At 43.7% G+C, this 21,347-nt stretch overlaps 7 protein-coding genes across 7 annotated transcripts; 2 read left to right on the top strand and 5 right to left on the bottom strand.

Moving 5' to 3' along the window:
• Positions 1-253: 253 nt before the first annotated feature.
• On the bottom strand, positions 254-2,579 carry O0I10_009437 (uncharacterized protein; the record flags this gene model as incomplete). Its single annotated transcript, XM_058489429.1, has 12 exons — positions 254-766; positions 830-957; positions 1,022-1,189; positions 1,265-1,338; positions 1,411-1,501; positions 1,573-1,655; positions 1,716-1,731; positions 1,825-1,844; positions 1,908-1,987; positions 2,049-2,073; positions 2,225-2,298; positions 2,379-2,579. The coding sequence occupies 12 exons, from the start codon at positions 2,577-2,579 to the stop codon at positions 254-256; spliced, it is 1,473 nt and encodes a 490-aa protein (XP_058339786.1).
• Positions 2,580-3,315: 736 nt separating this feature from the next.
• Positions 3,316-7,313, bottom strand: O0I10_009436 (uncharacterized protein; the record flags this gene model as incomplete). Its single annotated transcript, XM_058489428.1, has 14 exons — positions 3,316-3,459; positions 3,526-3,653; positions 3,789-4,044; positions 4,135-4,334; positions 4,403-4,581; positions 4,639-5,936; positions 6,001-6,107; positions 6,177-6,254; positions 6,328-6,426; positions 6,479-6,538; positions 6,594-6,680; positions 6,734-6,844; positions 6,901-6,993; positions 7,055-7,313. 14 exons carry the CDS (start codon positions 7,311-7,313, stop codon positions 3,316-3,318), a joined length of 3,099 nt encoding a protein of 1,032 aa, XP_058339785.1.
• A 671-nt stretch (positions 7,314-7,984) lies between these two features.
• O0I10_009435 (uncharacterized protein) lies at positions 7,985-11,164 on the top strand (the record flags this gene model as incomplete). Its single annotated transcript, XM_058489427.1, has 11 exons — positions 7,985-7,987; positions 8,080-8,359; positions 8,482-9,022; positions 9,100-9,659; positions 9,723-9,854; positions 9,933-10,053; positions 10,190-10,368; positions 10,428-10,507; positions 10,572-10,619; positions 10,680-10,785; positions 10,848-11,164. 11 exons carry the CDS (start codon positions 7,985-7,987, stop codon positions 11,162-11,164), a joined length of 2,367 nt encoding a protein of 788 aa, XP_058339784.1.
• A 1,119-nt stretch (positions 11,165-12,283) lies between these two features.
• On the bottom strand, positions 12,284-13,790 carry O0I10_009434 (uncharacterized protein; the record flags this gene model as incomplete). The annotated part of the gene is made up of 8 exons (XM_058489426.1): positions 12,284-12,487; positions 12,544-12,679; positions 12,816-12,944; positions 13,029-13,213; positions 13,299-13,366; positions 13,426-13,486; positions 13,559-13,644; positions 13,712-13,790. The coding sequence occupies 8 exons, from the start codon at positions 13,788-13,790 to the stop codon at positions 12,284-12,286; spliced, it is 948 nt and encodes a 315-aa protein (XP_058339783.1).
• An 832-nt stretch (positions 13,791-14,622) lies between these two features.
• O0I10_009433 (uncharacterized protein) lies at positions 14,623-15,744 on the bottom strand (the record flags this gene model as incomplete). The annotated part of the gene is made up of 2 exons (XM_058489425.1): positions 14,623-15,330; positions 15,565-15,744. 2 exons carry the CDS (start codon positions 15,742-15,744, stop codon positions 14,623-14,625), a joined length of 888 nt encoding a protein of 295 aa, XP_058339782.1.
• An 846-nt stretch (positions 15,745-16,590) lies between these two features.
• Positions 16,591-18,845, top strand: O0I10_009432 (uncharacterized protein; the record flags this gene model as incomplete). Its single annotated transcript, XM_058489424.1, has 4 exons — positions 16,591-16,813; positions 16,878-16,988; positions 17,043-17,188; positions 17,256-18,845. 4 exons carry the CDS (start codon positions 16,591-16,593, stop codon positions 18,843-18,845), a joined length of 2,070 nt encoding a protein of 689 aa, XP_058339781.1.
• A 219-nt stretch (positions 18,846-19,064) lies between these two features.
• O0I10_009431 (uncharacterized protein) lies at positions 19,065-20,870 on the bottom strand (the record flags this gene model as incomplete). The annotated part of the gene is made up of 6 exons (XM_058489423.1): positions 19,065-19,210; positions 19,276-19,467; positions 19,529-20,304; positions 20,372-20,588; positions 20,648-20,749; positions 20,822-20,870. The coding sequence occupies 6 exons, from the start codon at positions 20,868-20,870 to the stop codon at positions 19,065-19,067; spliced, it is 1,482 nt and encodes a 493-aa protein (XP_058339780.1).
• Positions 20,871-21,347: the final 477 nt, after the last annotated feature.

The following is a 21,347-nucleotide window of genomic DNA, read 5'->3' as shown; positions in this document are numbered from 1 at the left end:
CCACCATCCTCCTCTCCTTTATGACATGTCATTGATACCATTTAACCATTAAAATGAATCATAATCCCATTATTAGGATGCATCTGTGATATATAAAATCGATTTATAGCGGACAACGGTTACTAAAAAGTGTGACTAGAACAAAGAAAAGAACAAGAAAAGAAAAACGACCATGCAAGAATTGGGTGGAAAGGGTGGGGGATTGGGTACTTTTACATACGAGAGAATGAATGCATGGGAGATACTAACACATTTAAAACAAGCCAGTGGCAATGCTACCCACGAAAATGAGAGCAGCTGTGAACGTAGCAGGTGACAAAGTCATAGCAGCACTCTCGCCATCCTTCTTTGATCCATCCTTGTTAGAGTCGCTGCCATCAGGGTTCTTGCTGTTGGTGTCAACAGGGACAGCGGTATCTTTGTAGGCGCATCTTTGTTGAGTGCACAAGCATTCACCCGCCACAGGATCCCACCAAATGCTGTCACAGTTGTCAGGCACAGGGTGGCGGTACTTGGGGTCATTGGTTTGGATGGTGGCGTTAGGTGTGGGACTTTCAAGTGTAGGAGCACTGCCAGGGCAATTGAAGCACGTGCCCCAGTTGGTGGTGTTGAAATTACACATGTTGAGCAAAGGCGACGATACAACACCAGCATCCGAAACAGTAATGTTTTCAAGACCATTGCAAATCTCTTTGCCTGTATTAGGCAACTCGCACTTCATGTAAGCTTGATCGGCAAGTTGGTTCTTGGGCACTGGATTCTTCATCTATACAAGCCATATCATGTCAACAACAACAACAACAAGGATGCCCATAAGCTATACACTTACCCATTGCAAAAGTTGAGCATTGGTAACAACCCACACATCAGGCTTAGAAGTGATCTCCTTGATGACTTCAACGACACCTTGCTTAATAGCAGAGGGATCATCAAGACCAGGGAAAGTGGTAAGATGGGCTGTATGAATCCATAATTAGCAAAGCGATTATGTATGTATACAAATGTAACGTATGACACTTACTAGGATGGACGTAAATGCCGAAGGGTTGGCGGTTACCATTATAATGGCGGTCAAAGTTAGTGCTGGTCCATTGCTTGACATCGGACACGGATCCAGCAAGGTACACGTCCATCAATTGTGCTTGGCTAGCATTATCCATAACAGCGTACATGGGAACTTCCCACACACCTATAAAAAGGAACAATTGTCAGAATCCTAAAAATACTCAAGACATGGCCTGTTTCATTTTTACGAATACGGTACCTGGAAGCTTGACATTGGCAGAACAAATACCGGTCCAGCAATCATTAGCCATGCCATTGTCAAGTGTGTAGGGCCTGTTTGTATCATGTAAAGAGAAAATTAGCCACCTTGTATCAAAATCAAAGATCATACGATGGTGGATTTACCAGTAGCAGTCATCCACAGTAGCGGTGGCAGAGGAATCATAGAGGAAACCTTGTTGGGCAATGTTGTTTAACGTTTCGGCGGTGTAATTCACTATAAAATGTGGCAAAGTTCATGTCAGCCCAAGGCATGTGATCATGGTCAATGATGTTTTTGTAACGTACAAAATGGGGCACGGAAACCTTGGATCTTTCCAAGGGGAATACCGGCATAATCATGCAACATGGCACGAGCTGCAGCAATTTCTCTATAAAGCAATGGGTTAACATTGACTCATTGTTAAGGAGAAAACAAAACGACCACTTACTGAGACGATGGTGAGCCTATTGATTATGACAAATAAGAAAGAGATGACGTAGCGTTAGTATAACAATCATCATTCATTACTTTGCAGAATCATTATATTGGATACGTGCCAACGTGAGAGAAAGTGTGGCTGTAGACAAAAAATCATGTTAGCCCATGTTGTGGTATTCAATAAAGCATCGATTTTACTTACTCTGCAACTTCATGACCATTGGCATACCACTGCTGAACAAGCGAGAAATCGGTATACTCCATAGAGACATACCACGAGCCCTGGGGAAGGAGAATTAGACTACCGCACATACGCGTAACACACAGAGCACCATTGATTTACCTTTGCGGAACATCCATTGGGATTCCTGTCAGCGATAAAAGGAGGTGCAGATAACACACACGTACAAATACGGAGGTATCAAGGAGTGATTGTGAGTGATAGGAAGGGAGCATGAGAGGAGAATACATGTTAGCTATCGTGCAGGAACAAATTGCTTTACTCTTTTGACTACTTGCTTGACATTCAACAATTCATGGGCTGTCTCGACAAGCTTGGCTTGAATAGAGTCATCAAAAGTGATGGTGACAAACTATGATACCACGATAAAAGCGATGATGAGTATACAATGGCAATCAAAAGTGAGCCATCATCATCCTGTAAGTAACTTACTTGAGGAACATCCTCGGGTTTAAGACCATTTGGGGGCGAGGTGGAAGCACACAAACAATCAGGTAGTTTACAAGCATTTGGGTCGCAAGAGTAGGAGGCACCAGCTGAGCCGCCAGCAGGGATGTTTGGCGTACCGTCTTGAGCAAGTACTGACGAGGCTAATGAAACAGCAGCAACAAGGATGGCAGCAGTGATTCTCATGACAAGAAAAATCGATTAAGGGGAGTATATAAAAAAGAAAGAAAGAGAAAGGATTGCAACGTCGTGTTGTTATTAGTAGTTGTAAAGAGCAAAAGAGAAAGGCAATCGAGGTCCTCTTGTAAGCTTTATATCTTTTGCCCAAAAAGGGAGTTTTTACTTGTCCTACTATTTTTGCCCAGGGGGAAAACCGCATGTTGGGTACGTCGTCCAAATCTGAGGCACAACAGCAACAGCGCAGCAACGCCCGAGCACACACACACAAAACAAACAAAATCTCTATTTTGGGTTTCCCGGGTTTTCCTCTGCCGTTGTCTCCGCTTTCCATTTCAAATGAAACCTTTCTCCTTTATTGCAACTAGGAGCAGCAGTAGTCAGGCTAATATCTCACATAATGATATCGATGATGAATGAAGACTCTGCAAGCAATTACTCTTTGTCCTTTTGTAAGCTGTTCCTAATATGGTCCATGTGCATGGCTTATATTCTTTTGATTGTGAAACGACTTATGCGGTTGGACAATCAACACACAAATTGGATATTCATGGTCACACAACTGTAATTGACCGTTTGACGAGCTGTGTATTGAAAGTACTCTTGTATTGTAGTCGTTCGCATAAGCTCAGCAGAGAGTGGAGTTTGTAGAATGCTGGGGCAGATACACGGGTAATTGCATGATGACGTTTTGTGGATCATTGTCTTCTTTATATACCATGAATAGAGAAAAAGAAATGCTTTTCTATCTCCGTTCCTTGACAAAAGTAACGAGCCATACAAAGGCAAAAAGAATGAAGCTCAAAAACATGACTCCAAGCTTGATCACATCAGGCCAATAGTTCCTTGCATTGAATCCAAATGTGGAGAGAATTGTTGCACCAGGTACCTAGAGAGACACACATAAACGTGTCAATAGCTACTCCTTTCCCGTTTTATTATTCCTTGCACTTACATCAATGTTTAATCCAAATCTTTCCTCCACCAATTGCAAATACAGCATTTCGTTCACCAATAGCGCTTCCAGAGCATAATTGAAAAACGACAAGTGTTTGAGCCAACCAAAATACGGCGACATGGAATCTAATGGACACATTCACATGAGTATCGATGCCGTCAAATAGCGTTGTTGCACCAAAGCACGCGGAATTTGGTTTCACTTTGTCCCTCCTACAACAATGATCACGAAATTCCCTCTCCCACCCCACCTCATTTTACCTTTGTTGAGTAATAAACCTGCAAAGAGCATTGAAAACAGGATCACCATGCAGCATAATAGATTGGCCATAGAAAGATTCTTGAACACGACACCAATAGCTAAGCACAATGCTGCTGCTGTCAAGTTGAATAATACCAGCACCAACAGGAATTTGAAAAACTCGGCAACACCATCCACAAGGCCCACCATGTAATACGAGATCAGGCCCATCATCAATGGAGGGACCACACGTAATGGGATGATATCAAATAGAACCTGTTCATTGTTGACGTTAGCTCCTTGCATCTCCCGGTTCCAATTCCCCACCACACATTATCCCTTGACAGCCCTTTGTTTGTTGTTTACCTTTGATAGAAAGTAAATACCAGGCGAATAGTAACCATTGGCTCGTTCTCGTACAAAAAGAATACGTTCGCTTGAAAAGACTTGAAGCGATGTCAAGCACATAAATCCAAGAAGGGCTTCGTAGAAAAAGAAAAGACCCATTCGATTCTGAAAACCAGCAATTGTATTGGAGACCTGATAAAACAGCCCGCCGCATATCACTAAATGACATGATGGAATATTAGGAATGATCCTCAATGCACTTTTGGTTGTTAAAGAATTGACTTACAGGCCAGCACAACAGCAATAGTATAATGAGCAAACATGAGCATGGGGTTTCGGTAAAGGTTCTTGAATGTGCGATCTGCCAGTATTCGAAATTGGGCAATCCACCCTGGTCGCTCGTGTGTGTTCACTGGCTTAACAGGACGCTCCATCCCATCTTCCATCTCATCCGGAGCAGCTTGTCTATAAGATAATATCAAGTTACAAATGAATACCATCATATGGTCCATTGCCACTCACGTTGAAGAGAGAATACGCTCAACGTCATCTCTCACTGTAACGGCCACCATACTTTGATCATACGCTGTGACCAATCGCTTCAAATGTTCAGTCATTTGGTTCTCTCTCGTTGCCATCGAAGATCGTTGCTGCTGATCTCCATTATCCACGACCACATCAGGCTCTTCTGTAACCCCTTGGACTCGTTTCTTTCCTGCACGCTCTCGTCTCAATCGTTCTTGTCGAGCATTTAATTCAGATTCCCACTGCTCGCTGGTATTCTCCAAATCATCATCAAAGACATTGTTGTTGTTGTTGTTACTCGATCCAGGTGTGTTGCCATCAACGCCTCCTAATCGTGGCTCGCTTGGTTGCATCGTCAAATCAATAAGATAATCAGCAATGTTGAAACCTGGAGGACAAGGATATCCAATGCTCCTGAAATATGATTGCACTCGTAATTGTGGGCCTGAATAAATGGTGTATCCTTTGCTGAGCACCACCAATTCATCGAAAAGCGTGACAATGTTGGATCGTGGCTGATGAATGGTGAATACAATGGTACGATTGTAATCTCTTGCAAGTGACACGAGCGATTCAACGACGTTGTAAGCATTATAAGCATCCAATCCACTGGTAGGCTCATCCAAAAACAGAATAGAAGGAGATGTCACAAGTTCACAAGCAATGGCTACACGACGTCTCTCGCCACCGCTAATGGAACGATCATCCGCTTGACCAATCTTTGAATCCTTGATCGAATCGATTCCAAGTTCCTGCATCACTTCAAGTACACGGAACTCCTTAGCAGCCTTGCTCATGGATCGTGGCAATCGAAGTAGTGCCGAATACAAGATCGTCTCATAAACGGTTAACGTGGGGATCATGGTATCTTCTTGATCGACATAGCCAATAAGCTTTCGATACTCGGATGGTGATAGGTTGTGGCCATTCACATAAACGTCGCCTGAAACGTTGCCTGTCTTTGTCCGATTGGCGAGAATGTCGAGTAATGTCGTTTTGCCTGATCCAGAAGGTCCCATGATAGCCATCACTTGACCTGGATGCACCATTCCAGTGATACGATTCAATATCTGCAATGGTCCCACCTTGTACGAGATGCTGTCAAAGATCAAACTTGTCGCCGTGTGCTCGCTCAATAGCTTCCCCGCTTCATCATCGGCCAATTGGATATATGAATTCGCTTGTGTTGATTGCTTGGCAAGATAGGCCACCATCACTGCGACAAGGATGAGGAACACGGCTACACCGGCAATACCACTAACAATCATGATCCAATTGATGGGTCGCTCAGGTCGCTAATGGATATACAATTAGGCTTCTCATGATCGTGATATACAAGGATCCCATAACGTTACTTACACTGAATCCTGGGACCATTGTATAGTGTAAACATTCGCCAGAGTTGCAATTTAAGAAAATCGAATCATCACCAAATACGCCAAGGATAAGATCATCCATTGCTGGCTCTGTGTATGTATCCATGCTCCGTGTTAGATGTCACGATGATCCTTTTAGTACATAGTAGTCCTCATTACCTGAAAACGCACACTCTTTATTTGTGCACTTGAAGCTCGCTGGACCCTTGATTTCGTCCTTGAGAAGATCGGTCAAATCTGGTGGTGGTAGATACATGTTAAACAATCCCAAATAACATCCGCATAGCACGCAATCCACCTACTGCCTAACCTATGCTTCCATTCTTTCCACAGAGCATCTCATCCTTGATACATCGGCAATCGATCTTGTTGCATTTGTAGTTTGTTGTATTTTGATCATAATCAAATTCTACGCAATGAATCAATAAAAGGAAAAATTGCCGTCGGTCCCATCATCTCACCTTGTTCAAAGCTGCATTCGTTCAAATGGCAATAAAATGACTCGATCTCATCCACCCAAACTACATGGCATGTTTAGTCATCCCTATGTTTCTCATAATAACGGCACATACGTACATTGAAAATCGCAAGTATCCTGATGTCGGTTACATGAGAATGTCACTTGGGGTATTTGGCCCTTCAGCTGTTCCAAGATCTTCCGATCTAAGTATATAGGTGTCAGCTAAGAGTGCAGGGTCCTTGTATCGGAAACTTACTTGTAACATTACACATTTGATGGTTCTCAAACACTGTCAGACCTCCACGATAGCATGTTCCATTGTTTCCGGTAGGCACCAGAGGATCACAAACCGAATCCATTGTACATACTACATCCAGTGCCATTAGTATCATCATTCTCCTATTGCATGATTGCAATACTTACCATTACAATTGATGCCTTCCCATCCTTCAGGACAATCGCAATGATCCTTTTCCCTTGGAGTTCTGTTTCTTCCATCGGCCAAGCCTCCACATACTGGATGATAAGTGGTCAGCAACGATGTTGCATAAAGTGAGACAAGGAGTGTTACACGTACATGGTTGTCGGCAATCGTCGCCTCCAAACCCTGCTGGGCAGCTGCATTTGCCAGTGGACTCAGTGCAGTTGGCGAAATGCAAGCAATCGAATCCAGGTAGCATGCAATTGAAGCAAGGAGGGCATTCTGGGCAATCGGGGTCGTTACCAAAAGGTGTCAAGAGGTCAAGCGGTGTTGCGGAATAAGCAAGCGACGACGAATGAGCGACCACAGCCACCGCCAAGAAGGTTAGCCATTGTAGCCAAACCAGACATTGCATTGCTGACTCGAATGAGGATACGAAAAAGACACGCAGACTCTCTCACACACACACGTGGATTGAAAGAAAGAGAGGTGAATGGATGTCTCTTGCATGAGAGTGACGCAAACAAGAGAGATTCCCATGATTATGGGTCCGCTATCTTGTCTATAAGCCTGCACACCCACATATTCTCTCTTGCGTGCGTGTACAAAAAAGCTCAGTGCAACAATGCAAATAAAGAAAGAGGAATGCACACACACACACACACACGCACGCCTACATAAAAGACTCACAATGTGAATAATGAGACAAGATTAACCCTTGATTCATCCCATATTGTTTACCCTTCTTTTCCATTACATACAATGCTCCCTCTAACAATGGCATCGTTCTTGTTTATAAAGAAAACTAACCGATACAAAATGGCGGTATAGATAGGGGACCGATGCACCAGTGGTAGCTAATAGGCGTATGGAAAGGGCATATTGCTGGCTGGCACCTGCTGCTGCTGCTCTGGTGTGCTTCCAATCCAAAGATTGTGCTGACCCTAAAATTGATTTTTTTTCTTGCCGTCGTTTCTCTCTTCTTTCCTTTCCCCTTTCCACTTGGATCTTTCACTATTTTTCATTTTTAAAAGAGGGCAACCACCGCCCGTTTCATCCACTCGTGTGTTGCAAAATTTGGTCTTCATGGTAACTTGCTGAGAATGCAATGCATCATACAATAATCAACCATACCCCATTCCCTTCTAATGCAGAAAAATGTCCTTTTCCTTCACTCATAGCTTCAACCATCATCATCCAATGTATCTTCAGATACACATGATCCTCCATCTTCAAAACGTAAACGGGATACTCGCTCATCCGTAAACAATGCTCTTCGAAGACAACCTCATCGCACTGCCAAGGCATCATCGTCATCATCATCTTCTTCATCATCATCATCACCATCACCCGCAGCCCATGATACAATACACAACATGCGCACACAGAAACATCGGCTATCTGTAACCAAGAACCATCCACGAAAACAAAGAAAGAAGGGGAGCACAGCTGCTGATCACTGTAAGTACCATGTAATCAATTCGGGGGGGGGGAATCACAAGAATGGGCATCATTATACGTTTGTTTTGACATGCAAATCAACCTCCATTCTCACTTTGGATCGTTTTCTTTTCATTGATTAGTCACTAGAGCCAACAACAAGATCGATAACACACAAAAGGATAATGACAAAAAGATACAGCCACCATCATTATCAAAGCACTCGACACCACCATCATCCCAGCAACAATCTGGGCCATTGCCTTTTCATGTGGGCGACCGGGTGGAAGCACTGAAACAAATGGATGATGGTACAAAAGAATGGTACTGCGCCCGTGTTGTGACCATTCAACAAGACGACAATGACGATGGACCATGGATATTTGTACACTATGAAGGATGGGATGCTAGCCATGCTGATTGGGTTAGCTATGAATCGATCCGGTGGGATGGAGCAGTGCGTTTGCAATATGGGCCAAAGGGCAAAGAAAGTGATGCTTCTTGGAAGGATTATCGGACTTTCTGCAACTCCAAGGAAGCTGAAATGTATGTGAAGCACCACACAGGCCTTGTTCAAGATCCACAGATGTTGTGGCACACATGCCCTTGTCATTCAAAGAGAGCGAATCATCCGGAAAGGCCTGAACGTATTAATTCCATCCTACAAGCATTACATGCGAATCGGTAAAAGAATAATAGTGCTTATGGTATCGGTATTATGTGGCAACTGAGACATGGGATATATATGTGTGTGTCTTTAGACTCCTCAGGTTTTTCCAGCGGATCCACGCACGAGAAGCCACCCTCGAAGAACTTGTACTCGTGCATACACATTCTCATGTCCGCAATTATTGTCCTCCTATCAAGCACCATTCATCATCATCATCGTCACCATCACCATCACCTAATATTATCGAATCGAACGCATCTTCACCTCGTACAACAACAACGCATCCTCCCACATCAATCCAAGCTTTATTAAATCCAACTACGCCATCTCCCTCCACTTCACGAGCATCATCACCAACAATCACTGTACCCTCACAACCACCATCCCCTGCATCGCCATCCAAAGACAAGGAATTACTACTATCATCATCATCATCATCACCGGCAGTAGTAAGAAGGACGCATGGTGTGGAAGGTGGTGAAGTCGTCAAAGTCGACAGAAACCTCATCAAGCAACAACAACGCAAGTTTTCAACAGCAGCTGCAGCAGCAGCCATGGACCAGGATTATCATCATTTGAGTGACAAGGCTCTTAATATGGTCACACCACCTGGTCTCATATTCCAAATGACCTGTGGCGAATTGGGCATTGGTACACATTTGCAAATCATGGATCAAAGGGCTATTGTTTATTATTAACATGCGTATATCGTAGCTGTGGATACACCATTTCATCCTCTTTATAGCACCATCTCGGCACGCGTAGCTGCAGGCGCTCTGTTGGAACTAGTGGATCATGTGGTGGAGGGGACACTGCACAATGGATTTGCTCTCATTCGTCCACCAGGTAAACATTACATTTATTGCTATCCGTGATACATGAAATAACACTGCTTCTTCTTCTTCCTCCTCCTCCTCAATACAGGACATCACGCCGAAGATGACGGTGCCATGGGATTCTGTTTCTTCAACAATGTTGCCGTCGCTGTAGCATCGACCTTACGAAAGCACGCCGACACGATTAAAAAGGTGCTCGTCATTGACTGGTAAATGCCTTGTATTTGTAAAGAGAGGACTTCAAGCTGACTAACGTATCTTTTTGGTGGTGTCTTTCAGGGACATACAGTGAGTATCTTGGAAACCATATTATCAATGGATGATTCGACTCATCATGACTTGTAGTCACGGCAACGGGACACAAAAGATCTTTTATGACAACCCCAATGTTTTATACATCTCTTTGCATCGATGGGAAAATGGCAACTTTTATCCGTTCAGTGGCTCTCCCGATGAATGTGGTCAAGGTGAAGGGCTTGGTAGAAATGTCAACATTGCGTTCAATTCTCCTGACGACAAATGCAGTAAGTCACTTCAACAATGATACGAAAACCAAGATCTTAACAAGCTTCTTTTACCTTAGAACCGATGGGTGATGTTGAATTGGTTGCGGCGTTTTATCACCTTGTCTTACCGATAGCACGTCAATTTGCACCCGACATGGTAAAGGGGAATCCTGTGTACGCCATTTCAACTTCAACTAAAACCCTTCTTTGATTGATGATAGATTTTTGTATCCGCTGGTTTTGATGCTGCTGAAGGTCATCCGGAAAATGTACGTGCAGCATGGATTTATAGATGCATGAAGAAGAAAATGTTGATGATGCAATGTTAGATTGGAGGATATCAAGTGACACCACGAGGTTTTGCGCTATTGACAAAGATGACCAAGGAGCTTGCTGAGCAAGTGTGCGAGGGACGGCTTGTATTGAGCTTGGAAGGTATGGAAGGAATCATGTTTGAGTGATGTTCATGGGTTGATTGATACCTTCAATGTCTTTAGGTGGCTATGAGCTTGAACCACTTGCCAAGAGTGTGGCGGCTAGTGTGGCTCAGCTTTTACCTGCGCCTCTTGTCCCGGATGCCCAACTTGAATATGAGGAATCGTTAAACACAATCAAGCCCAATCGTGGTGCAGTTGATTCTTTGAGACGAGTAGCCGAGGTTCAACAACATTATTGGGATCTTCCAGAAGAATGCACATCACCCGGTTTTCGATTCATGTTGCCAGAAGAATGGCGTGCTAGAGACAACTTTGCAACACGACCACGACGATCTGTCAAACCAGTCAAACCACCTCTCAACATTGAAGGATATTAACATTTTCATCAAGTCATCCCGTACATACCTACATCCCGCATCGTTTTCTTTGCTTCTCTTTCTCTCTCCATTATGCATGCATTTATATTTACGCATATACGTCTTTTGTTGCATTAAACATGAAGTACACAACATACATAATCATGCATCTATTATGCAGTCTACCTTCCAAAAGCATTTTGCATATGCATAGAGTTTGCTGATCACAATGAATAAACCCTGCAGCGGGTAATATACTATCACAAAGGATACATTTATCTCATGCAGACTCAGGGCTACTGCTTACTTGATGGGCATTCAGCTATAGATCGATCTCATTTGTTGCCCTGGGTTATGGTCATGTGGAAAGTTTGCTATATACAAAAGTATGGTAGTGTATTGCTTTTGCAACGCCACATTCAACAAAAGAAACAATACCCCTTCTCGATTTAATAAATGTTGTCGTCCCCGCTGTTGTAGCCATGGCAACCTGATTACTCAATACGTGTAAGTAGCATGAACATCCTATTGTGGCGGAGAGCGCTGGACACATTGTATGTTGGGGGAATGGGCGGACATTGTTTAGCCGCTCCCACGGAGCAAGAACAATGAACCAAAGATCACATGAACAACGTTCCTGGGGATGGTATGATGCAATGTATACCACTTTGATATGGTGTACATGTCTCATCTTTGTGCAGCAAGCTGATCGTTTTCGGTATTAATATCCAACAAAGTAGACATGCTCATTATAGAAATTGGAAATCTGCTTATAGGAGGAAAATTGTTGCATCATTCAATACTTGGCGGCATTTCCTTGTTACTGTGTTCACCCAGGTGATATGATCCTGCTGATCAAAATGAACCTTGAATTATGTACAACGTGGTGGAGATCATATGTATTTCATCTTGCAAGTCATGATCTAGATAAGGGATACGTGAAATAAGGCGAGGTATATGTGTTATACAAATGTGAGGTGGCGTCGTCGTCGTCAAGGAAGAACCCGGGTAATGATGAAAATAATGAACGAATAAAGCAAAGCGTAAATACAAATACAATCGAGGGATCTATACAATAAGAGAGAGGGCAATGAAGAGCAAGCGTACAAAGGAGATGGAGATACATGGAAGATGACCTAATTACTGCATTTCGACCTCTTCGTATTTGACATCCTTGTGGTCGTGATAGCGACGGCGGCATGACAAATTGTAAACGCGTTCTCCGAGTTTGCCAACGGCTTGTACCACCCGAATGAAGAATTCCTTTCGAATGATGGGTTTGTTGTCACGAATACGATCCAATTGCAGACTATGGTGCTTGTCGATAACAACATGCATGCACATCTAATGTGAATCACATGTCAGTGAATGGTGACGAGCATCATCCTTATTCATCTTACCATAACAGCAAAGACGACACTCAAGGCACTGCTTGCAGCTACCATAAACATGATACATTGTTGATAAATGACAGCATCCATCATGGGTGTGCCTGCCATCAATTGACCCGTCATCATGCCAGGGATGTTGATCATGCTATATCGTAAGCTCCGTTAGCATCGAACTTGGAGTATAGGGAGAAAGGATGTCATCAAGGAAGAGGATGCATAGCTTCTCTCTTTTTCCCTCCACAACCCCTTCTACCCATGAAAAGAGAAGGAAAATACGTTACCCCATCACGCTGAGTTGCATCAAAATCGGAAGCATGGATACTCTAATAGTCTCGATCGCGAATGGTTTAGCTGCTTCATATCGTGTAGCTCCAAAAGAGAGTCGGGTTTCTAATACATTGGCGTGGTCGCTTTGATGGCACACAAAAAAAAGTTCACCCTGGTCAGTCAATTCATGAAACAACCACCACCCCCTCCCATTATGACCCTTGTACCTGATGTTATCAAGACATTGCTCTGTTGCCATGGCAATGCTTCCCATGGAATTACCAAGGAGCATACCAACGATAGGGATAAACTTGGGTGGGGACCAGAATGGCTGTTCTTGCAACGCAAAGGCAGAGCCCAATAAAGCGATAGATGCATTGCTGACAACCAGGATCACAAACATTCTTAAAAACTAATACAATGAGCTTAGCGTTAATGATCCTTGATGATGACCAGGGTTGTAGTAGGGGTGTGATTTCTTTGTTTCTGCTACATACCAATCCCCGGAAGGTTTTCCGTGTACGATTGAATGTTATTTCATAGGCACCCAACAACAATAGCACCACTAGAAAACAAAGATAAGGTAAGGCACATCGAATTACAAGCATGAAGGTCTATGCTTACGGCTCATGAGCGCCACCAAACCCGCATTATTGGATCCTAGTACAGCATCCAACACGTAGCCCTGAGCATAACAAAGAGAACCTTATTATAGTTAATCCGCTTTTTTCCTTTCACGACGCCACCTATAACTTACCATCAACGTTAGCTGTATAACGCATCGCACACCAGATATAATAAGTGAGAGTTCTAATCGAAGCCCCATGGCAAGGCTAATTGCAGCTGAACGGCATATGGGTGAGTGGGACGCATTGGGACGACCATTGTTTATATTGTAGTGTGGGTGTACCTGCAATAAGGACAAAGGCAGATGATTCTAAAACGTGCCACCATGCGAGCACGGGCTGTTGTGACAAGTCTTTATCCATAATAATGAAAAGGGGGTTTGCGTATTGTAAAGTAGGCAATAAGATCAGGGGTTGCTGGATTAAAGAAGAGGACAAAAAGGTCAACGTATATGGAGGGAAAAAGAAAAAAGAACAAGTGACGAGCAAGATGTGCAATAATCTGATCCCTATGGTGGTACGAGCTTGGTGCGATTGTCGGAGACGTGCGTGTTGTGTGTGTGTGCCAGGGCAACCCTGTCCCAGTTTGGTGCTTTTTGTTGTTATGGTTGTTCAGTAAACGGATCACCCAAATACATCCCCAAAACACACATGAATACAATGCCATGCTATAACAACCTTTGCACTTGCATCTGCCATCCAAGCCACTTGTTTCATTATTCATTGAAATGATAGTAGAAAAATTGATCGGGTAAACGATCCGGGGTTGAGACTATAGGATCAGATAACTCATTTCTCCAGAATTGTGATACAAGATCGTTTCCTTATTTGTGCAATCTTCGGTTTTATTTTCTTGGTGCCATCATCAGATGTACTACGTGACATTGTTTGTGGTTGAAACCAGGATTAAAAAGAGAGGAGGTTAAACGTATAACGTAAATGGTTATTTGCTACGTGTGTGAATATGTGTACTAGTTGTTGAAGAGGAGGAGGGATGATTATATGAGGAGAGTAGGGTTGGGGGTTAGGAAGAAGGAGAAGGATACATCAATACATTACTACGGGTTGTAATATCACATAGCTGCATCAACAAGACATCTACTATTATAAACATTGGCGTGTGGCAGATGAGTGATATGCATTTGTGTGTGGGCTGGTTTTCCCCTTTCTCCCCTTATATTATCGTTGATGATGTTCATTCGACGGCAGCAGCAGAAGAAGAAGCTTCAGCGGTGTATGCTCGGATCCTTGCTACTAGGCCATTCACTTCGCCACGACATTTGAGCACTGAGTATTCGAAATCCTTTGTGCCGGAAGCTGATCGATTGACTGAATGAAGTAATGGTTGGATTTCTGCATGCATTTGGTCGACAAATTGTTGCAGGTTTCCTTGCATGTGACTACGCAGGGTTTGCATCCGAGTAATCAGGATCTTGCGTTCTTGTGTACACTGTTGGATCTTTGCTTCGACGGTCCGTGCAATGGTTTCACTTCCATCAGCCATCACTTGTACTTGGTGCTGCACACTATCAAGATCTTGTCGTAGTCCACACACCTCACGTTCAAATCGAGTAGCTAAACTTTCCATTGCTTGCTTGAGAACAATTTGCTGACGCTCGGTTTGCTCCTTCTCGGCCACAGCTGCATTACGATCACGTTCAAGAACTTGTTCCTTCCTTCGAAGCTCCTCTAGCTTTTTGCGTGATGCCAAAGCTTCATCTCTCAACTTTTTGACTTGAGCTTCCATTGCCATTGATGAACGTTTGGTGGTATCCAATAATTCTTGCTTGGATTCGAGCACCTGCATCAATCCCTTGATATCATGTCGGTATTGCTTATTGGATTCAACATAGTTTTGTGCGTCGATCTCAGATTGTGCCTTTGTTTGTCGAGCTGCTTCGAGCTGAAGAAGAAAAAAGGGGGAATACAAAGTGAGCGACAAGGGGAAAATAAGGATTCAAGCCATCCATCCATATACACACATACACACACACACACACACACGCACGCACTCTCTTTCACTTTCTATCCAAGACTAGGAGACATACATATAGAGCGTAATCAACCTCTCCTCCTCCTCATCATCATCATCATTTTACTCCGCCCCCACCCGATGCATTATTTCATTCATGCCTACCTGTAAACGAGTCGATACGAGCTCCTTTTGAAGACCATCCAATGTATCTTGAAGCTGCTCAACAACACGAGTTGACCGAGACGAAGACGACGTTGTTGGTTGTGGGTGTACTGAAGTTGGTGGTGTGAGCATGGGCGCTAGCAACAGAGTGCTGTGAGATGATTCCTGTACTTGAAGCATGAGTGGAATGAGAGCAAAACAAAAAGAGAGTGAAAGTGAATTAAAGAGTAAAAGAAAGTAGTAAAAGAGAAATGGGTAGCCTTTAGGTCTAATGTACCAAAGAGCTCATGAGGATACTTGCAGTTATTAGGGGTTGCCAGGAGACGAAAAAGGGAACATCAAGGACCGCAACTTGTTTTCGTTCAGGGTCAATAAGCGATAGAGAGAGTGAGAGAGTGAGAGCGAGAGCGAGAGAGCGTATAATATGGGCTATGATTGATTGAAGCTAAACGTGTACGTGTGCGTGTAAACCAGAAACAGTGGCGGAATGCCACATTGAGCGATGAATGGATGTCACCTATCAAGGTTGCACTATTTGCTTATCATGAAAACATTCAATGTAAACATCGGTGGGTTGTTTTTGGCTCGTTCATCTCTCATGCAGCGATAAAGATAGATCGCCAAAGAACTGTCATGCCTGAATTCAGGCTCTGGAGGGGTAAAAAAAATACTGTAAATCCGCAGGGCATGTTGCATGTGCTTTAAAGAGATGACTTCAACTCAATTGCTATTGACACGAGCTTAATGCTTGGTTACAACCATTACACTAGAATACGTATCAGCATGTTATGGAAGGGTGATGGTGGTGGTGGTGACGGTGTGTACGTGCTTCTGATTTCACCGCCATGCTTATTGGCTACACACACAAAATGCATGTATGAACCCTCCACAACAGCTCAACGTGTTTTGCTTCCCGCCTTCTTGCTCTTTACTCCACCCTATGCACCCTGTTGGCTTGGGCGAGATTACCTGCATACAACTCATCTAATTCCACTCCTATATTACAACCACGCTTCTCTCTTCTCAATGTCAGGCGCCTTTCAACACCCAACAACACCCTCATTGACATCCAGGCATGACTACTCTATCCACGAGAATACTGCTTCAACTTCAACACAACAACAACGGCGTCAATCAGTGAGCAGCCTTTGCTCTGATCTCAGTGAAACAAGTCGCAACATTATCATCAATGACCAGTGGCTCGTCCTCGGCAAAATAGGACAAGGCTCGTTTGGTGAAGTCTTTGAAGGTATGCACGTATATCCATATGAACGTTTGTGTATCCACCCATGCTGATCCATTCATACAACTAGTTCGAGACATCCATACTGGAAAAGCTTTTGCACTCAAGCGAGAGCCACAGACAATGCGCCATCCACAGCTTGAAAAGGAGAGCAAGTATTATGCAGAGTTGGAAGGAGGAGGTAATGTTGAAGTCAATGGTAGTATGAGACATCGGATTAACATAGTTGATGTAGTGGGTATCCCAAAATGTTATTGGTATGGCGAGTATGATGGATTCAATTGCATGGTAATGGATCTATTGGGCCCAAGTCTCAAGGAGCTGCGTCAAAGTGTCAAGGACATTCGATTGGATGCCGTTGTGGATCTGGGCTGTCAAATGGTAAGCGAGTCATATGATGATGGGATTGATTGGAAGGGAAACCTGATTTTGGGATTACTATTACTAGGTGGATATTCTTCAGCATGTGCATGACAATGGCCTGGTGTTCCGAGATATGAAACCTGACAACTTTTTGTTCGATGCATCCTGCCAGTTGCCCAAGGTTGAAATGGTGCGCATTGATTCTGAAATGCCCCACTATGAGTACAGTGTGCCAACCTGCCAGAGCGTCTTTCAGCAATGGGGCCAGCAATATCCAAAGCTTTATATTGTTGATTTTGGCCTGACGACGTATTGGCGTGACATAGAAACCGGCAAACCACATCCTGAAGGCAAAAGGAGGATAAAGAACAAGATCGGCACAGCACGCTATGCATCGTTGAATGTTCATCATGGAAGGTTACATACACGACGAGATGATTTGGAAGGGTTGGCCTATATCATTTTGGATATGGTTCTTGGATCATTGCCTTGGTCGGGTATCTCAGCACGCAATTCGAAGGCTGGTTGGGACAAGATGCGTACATTGAAACGAGACACCTTTATGAGCGACCTTTGTGCTGGAAGACCTGTGGGTTTAGTTGAATTTGCAGAGTACACCAAATCGCTCAAGTTTGCTGAGAATCCTGATTACGATCACATGAAGCGTCTTTTACGAGGCACTTTGCCTGGTGGAGAATATTCACAACCTGCGAGATCTCCTTTTGGTGGTGGAACAACATCTCAGGATCTTGTTGGTGAATATGCGAAAGAGAGCAAGGACAAAGACGCAGCATCAGCCAAAGTATCAGCAGAAGCAGAATCAAAAGTCGACAGCAATACACCAATCATCAATGAATATCAGGATTCAGGATCATCATCAACATCTGAAAAGGCCAAATGGAAAATGATGAGCAAAGAAAAGAAAGTGGGATGGAATACGTACAAGCATGACCTTGAGCCGTGGAACCCTGAGATTGATTGGAACACTGGAAATCAAAACACAATGACAGCATCGTGGGGTGAAGATCAACCCAATATGGCTTGGGGCAATAATGATGCACCGCACAAGGATACTTCAGGATGGGGAAACAGCGATCATTCTACTTCAACAGGAGGAGGGTGGGGTACACCATCTCAAGATGGGTGGGGTACCACATCAAATACACAACAACATCAAAAGGATACTTCAGGATGGGGAAACAATGACCACTCTACTTCAACAGGAGGAGGATGGGGTGCTGCACCAAATACACAACAACAGCAAAAGGATACTTCAGGATGGGGAAACAACGACCATTCTAGTTCAACAGGAGGAGGATGGGGTGCAACATCAAATACACAACAACAACAACAACAACAAAACCAAGGATTTCCAGCTGCATCAGCCGAGTGGCAAACAGTGGGACAGCAGAACAAAGAAAGCAATTGGCGATCAAATCGACGTGCAGAATCGTATACTTGGGATAGCCGACAAAAGCATGTAAAGCCAACACCTAGAAAAACAGCCACTGCAACCACAAACAATCAACGAGCACGTGAGCAAACAGGATGGAGCACTACCGATTTTGGTGGAGGATGGAGGACAAACACAGGTGGTGATGGTTGGATTGTCAATGAAAATCGAGAACCAAGAAAGGATAATAGACGTACACGAGGCCGTCGGCGACCACAATGATTGCTTGATTGTCCATTACAAAGATCATCCGCATTGTAATCATGTATTATATCAAATGTCTCCTTCATGCACCGATACAACGATCTCTTTTAATATAAAAACCATACCCTGTACTTGGCATTACATTCATACGCCATTTTCGATCAGTAAATACAAGTTCCCTTTGCGATGTAATTTTGTCCAATTAAAAGTTGTTCCTTTATTACAATGACAGCTTGTTTAAGCAGCCTTATCAATGTTGATCTTGACACTCTTGACTTGGTAGTAGTTCTCGAGAGCGTATTCACCATTTTCACGTCCAATACCACTTTGCTTATAACCACCAAATGGTGCATTGACCTCCACAATGTTGTAGCAGTTAACCCCTAATACGTACAAAGCAAAATGATTAATCCATAGAATCAATGGCGTTTAGCGTATGACAACTTACAGACTGATCCAGCTTCGAGCTTGTTGGAAACGTTGATAGCAGTGCTAATGTTAGCTGTGAAGACAGCAGCTCCAAGGCCATAAGAGGTATCATTGGCAAGCTTGATCACTTCTTCCTGATCCTTGAACTTGGCAACAGCAGCAACTGGCCCGAAGATTTCCTCACGAGAAATTTTATGTTCAGGTTTGCAGTCTATGTTCACGATTAATATAACATGTAGCATGATTGATTGGATGGCAAAGATGACACAAACCTGTAAAGACAGTGGGTTCAATAAAGTAGCCAACATCGCCGACACGCTTACCACCCTTGTGGAGTGTTGCACCTTCCTTTTTGCCGATATCAATATATTCCATAATGCGATCAAATTGGCGTTGGGAGATTTGTGGTCCTTGGTAGGAATCGTTTTCGAAAGGATTGCCGACCTTGTGAGCATCGATCAATTGGGTAAACTTTTCGAGGAACTTGTCATAGATGCCTTCTTGAACAAAGATACGCGATCCAGCAGAGCATACTTGACCAGCATTCATGTAGATACCATTGAACGCCCAAAACACGGCCTTGTCCAAATCCTCAACGTCGTCAAAGATAATGTTGGGAGACTTGCCACCAAGTTCAAGGGTCACCTTTTTCAAGTTGGATTCGGCAGCAGCCTTCATGATTTGGCGACCAACGACAGTGCTACCAGTGAAGGCAATCTTGCCAACCTTGGGATGACGAGCAAGAGCGTCACCAGCAATAGCACCATAGCCGGTAATGATGTTGATGACACCGGGTGGGAAGCCTGCTTCCTTAACAAGTGCAGCCACCTTGAGAGCAGAGAGTGGGGTCATTTCAGAGGTCTTGATAACCACTGTGTTGGCGGTGGCTAATGCAGGTGCGATTTTCCAGCCAAGCATGTTGAGAGGGAAATTCCATGGGATGATACCACCACACACACCAATGGGTTCATGACGTGTGTAGGAGAGCTTGCCTTCTGTTTCCATCACCTTGCCGTGGATCTTGTCACACCAACCAGCATAATAACGCCTGTAGTCAACGAGAAGAGGAGTGTGTAAATGACAATGATCCGATGCCATCAAAATCCAATACTTACAAAGAACCTTGGATACCACTAACATCGATCATCTTTGCTTGAGTAAGAGGCTTGCCATTGTCAAGGGTTTCGACGATAGCAAGCTCCTCTGCATCACGTTCGATCAAGTCCGCCAACTTGAGCATCAACTTTTGACGTTCGCGTGGGGCAACATTGCGCCAGCTTTGGAATGCCTTTTCAGCGGCATCCACAGCTTGATCAACTTGTTCCTTTTCGGCTATGGAGATTTGCATATTAATAAAAAATGTCATATAGCCACAGCGTAATAGCACGTACCTGCTTGAACAGCGGTGATGACCTTGCCTGTGGCAGGGTTGATGGTATCGATGGTGTTGGCACCAGCCACGAATTCATTATTGATAAAGAGACCAGTGTTCACTAATGACAACGTGGGACACGATTTGTAAGCGTATATAATCCACCTTGTTCATAAAGCATGATCATCCTTACAGGAGATCTTGTGGCCACCAGGTGTAGTGTGCTCGACGACAAAAGACATGGTTGGTATACGAAGGAAATGAAAAAGTAAAAAGAAAGGTGGAGTATAGATTCAACATGTGTGATCCATTTTATACTTTTGTTAGCGGGAATAAAGCTCGCGAGGGTAAGAAATGACAAACGATTTAACCACGGATCGCTGGTACACACATGGTGGTGACACAATCACTATGCTGCATGTGTATCCAAATCACCTCTGATGTTTCTTTGTGCTGACGATAACAATGTTGATAGCATACCTTTTGTAATTCTTCTAGGAGATGACCCCCATCGACAATAGCCATCCTATGTCTTTGTTGCGTGTGTGGGAGCTTGAAATCAGCAAATGAAATGATAAGCTGGATTCAGATGGGTGTGTACAACCCTTATGCAAGGAAATCCGATAGGCTACCACTTCCATTTTCGTCCTCAGCCTGACGTGTGCCTTGCCTTTATTAGGCTTTCAGTACACGTAAACTTTACTTTTATTGCTTGTTGT

This window comes from Lichtheimia ornata, assembly GCF_029851405.1.
Source record: "Lichtheimia ornata isolate CBS 291.66 chromosome Unknown scaffold00055, whole genome shotgun sequence".
NCBI lineage: Eukaryota > Fungi > Mucoromycota > Mucoromycetes > Mucorales > Lichtheimiaceae > Lichtheimia > Lichtheimia ornata.
Note: the sequence above shows the minus strand (reverse complement) of the source record. Positions and strands in the feature narration are given on the sequence as shown.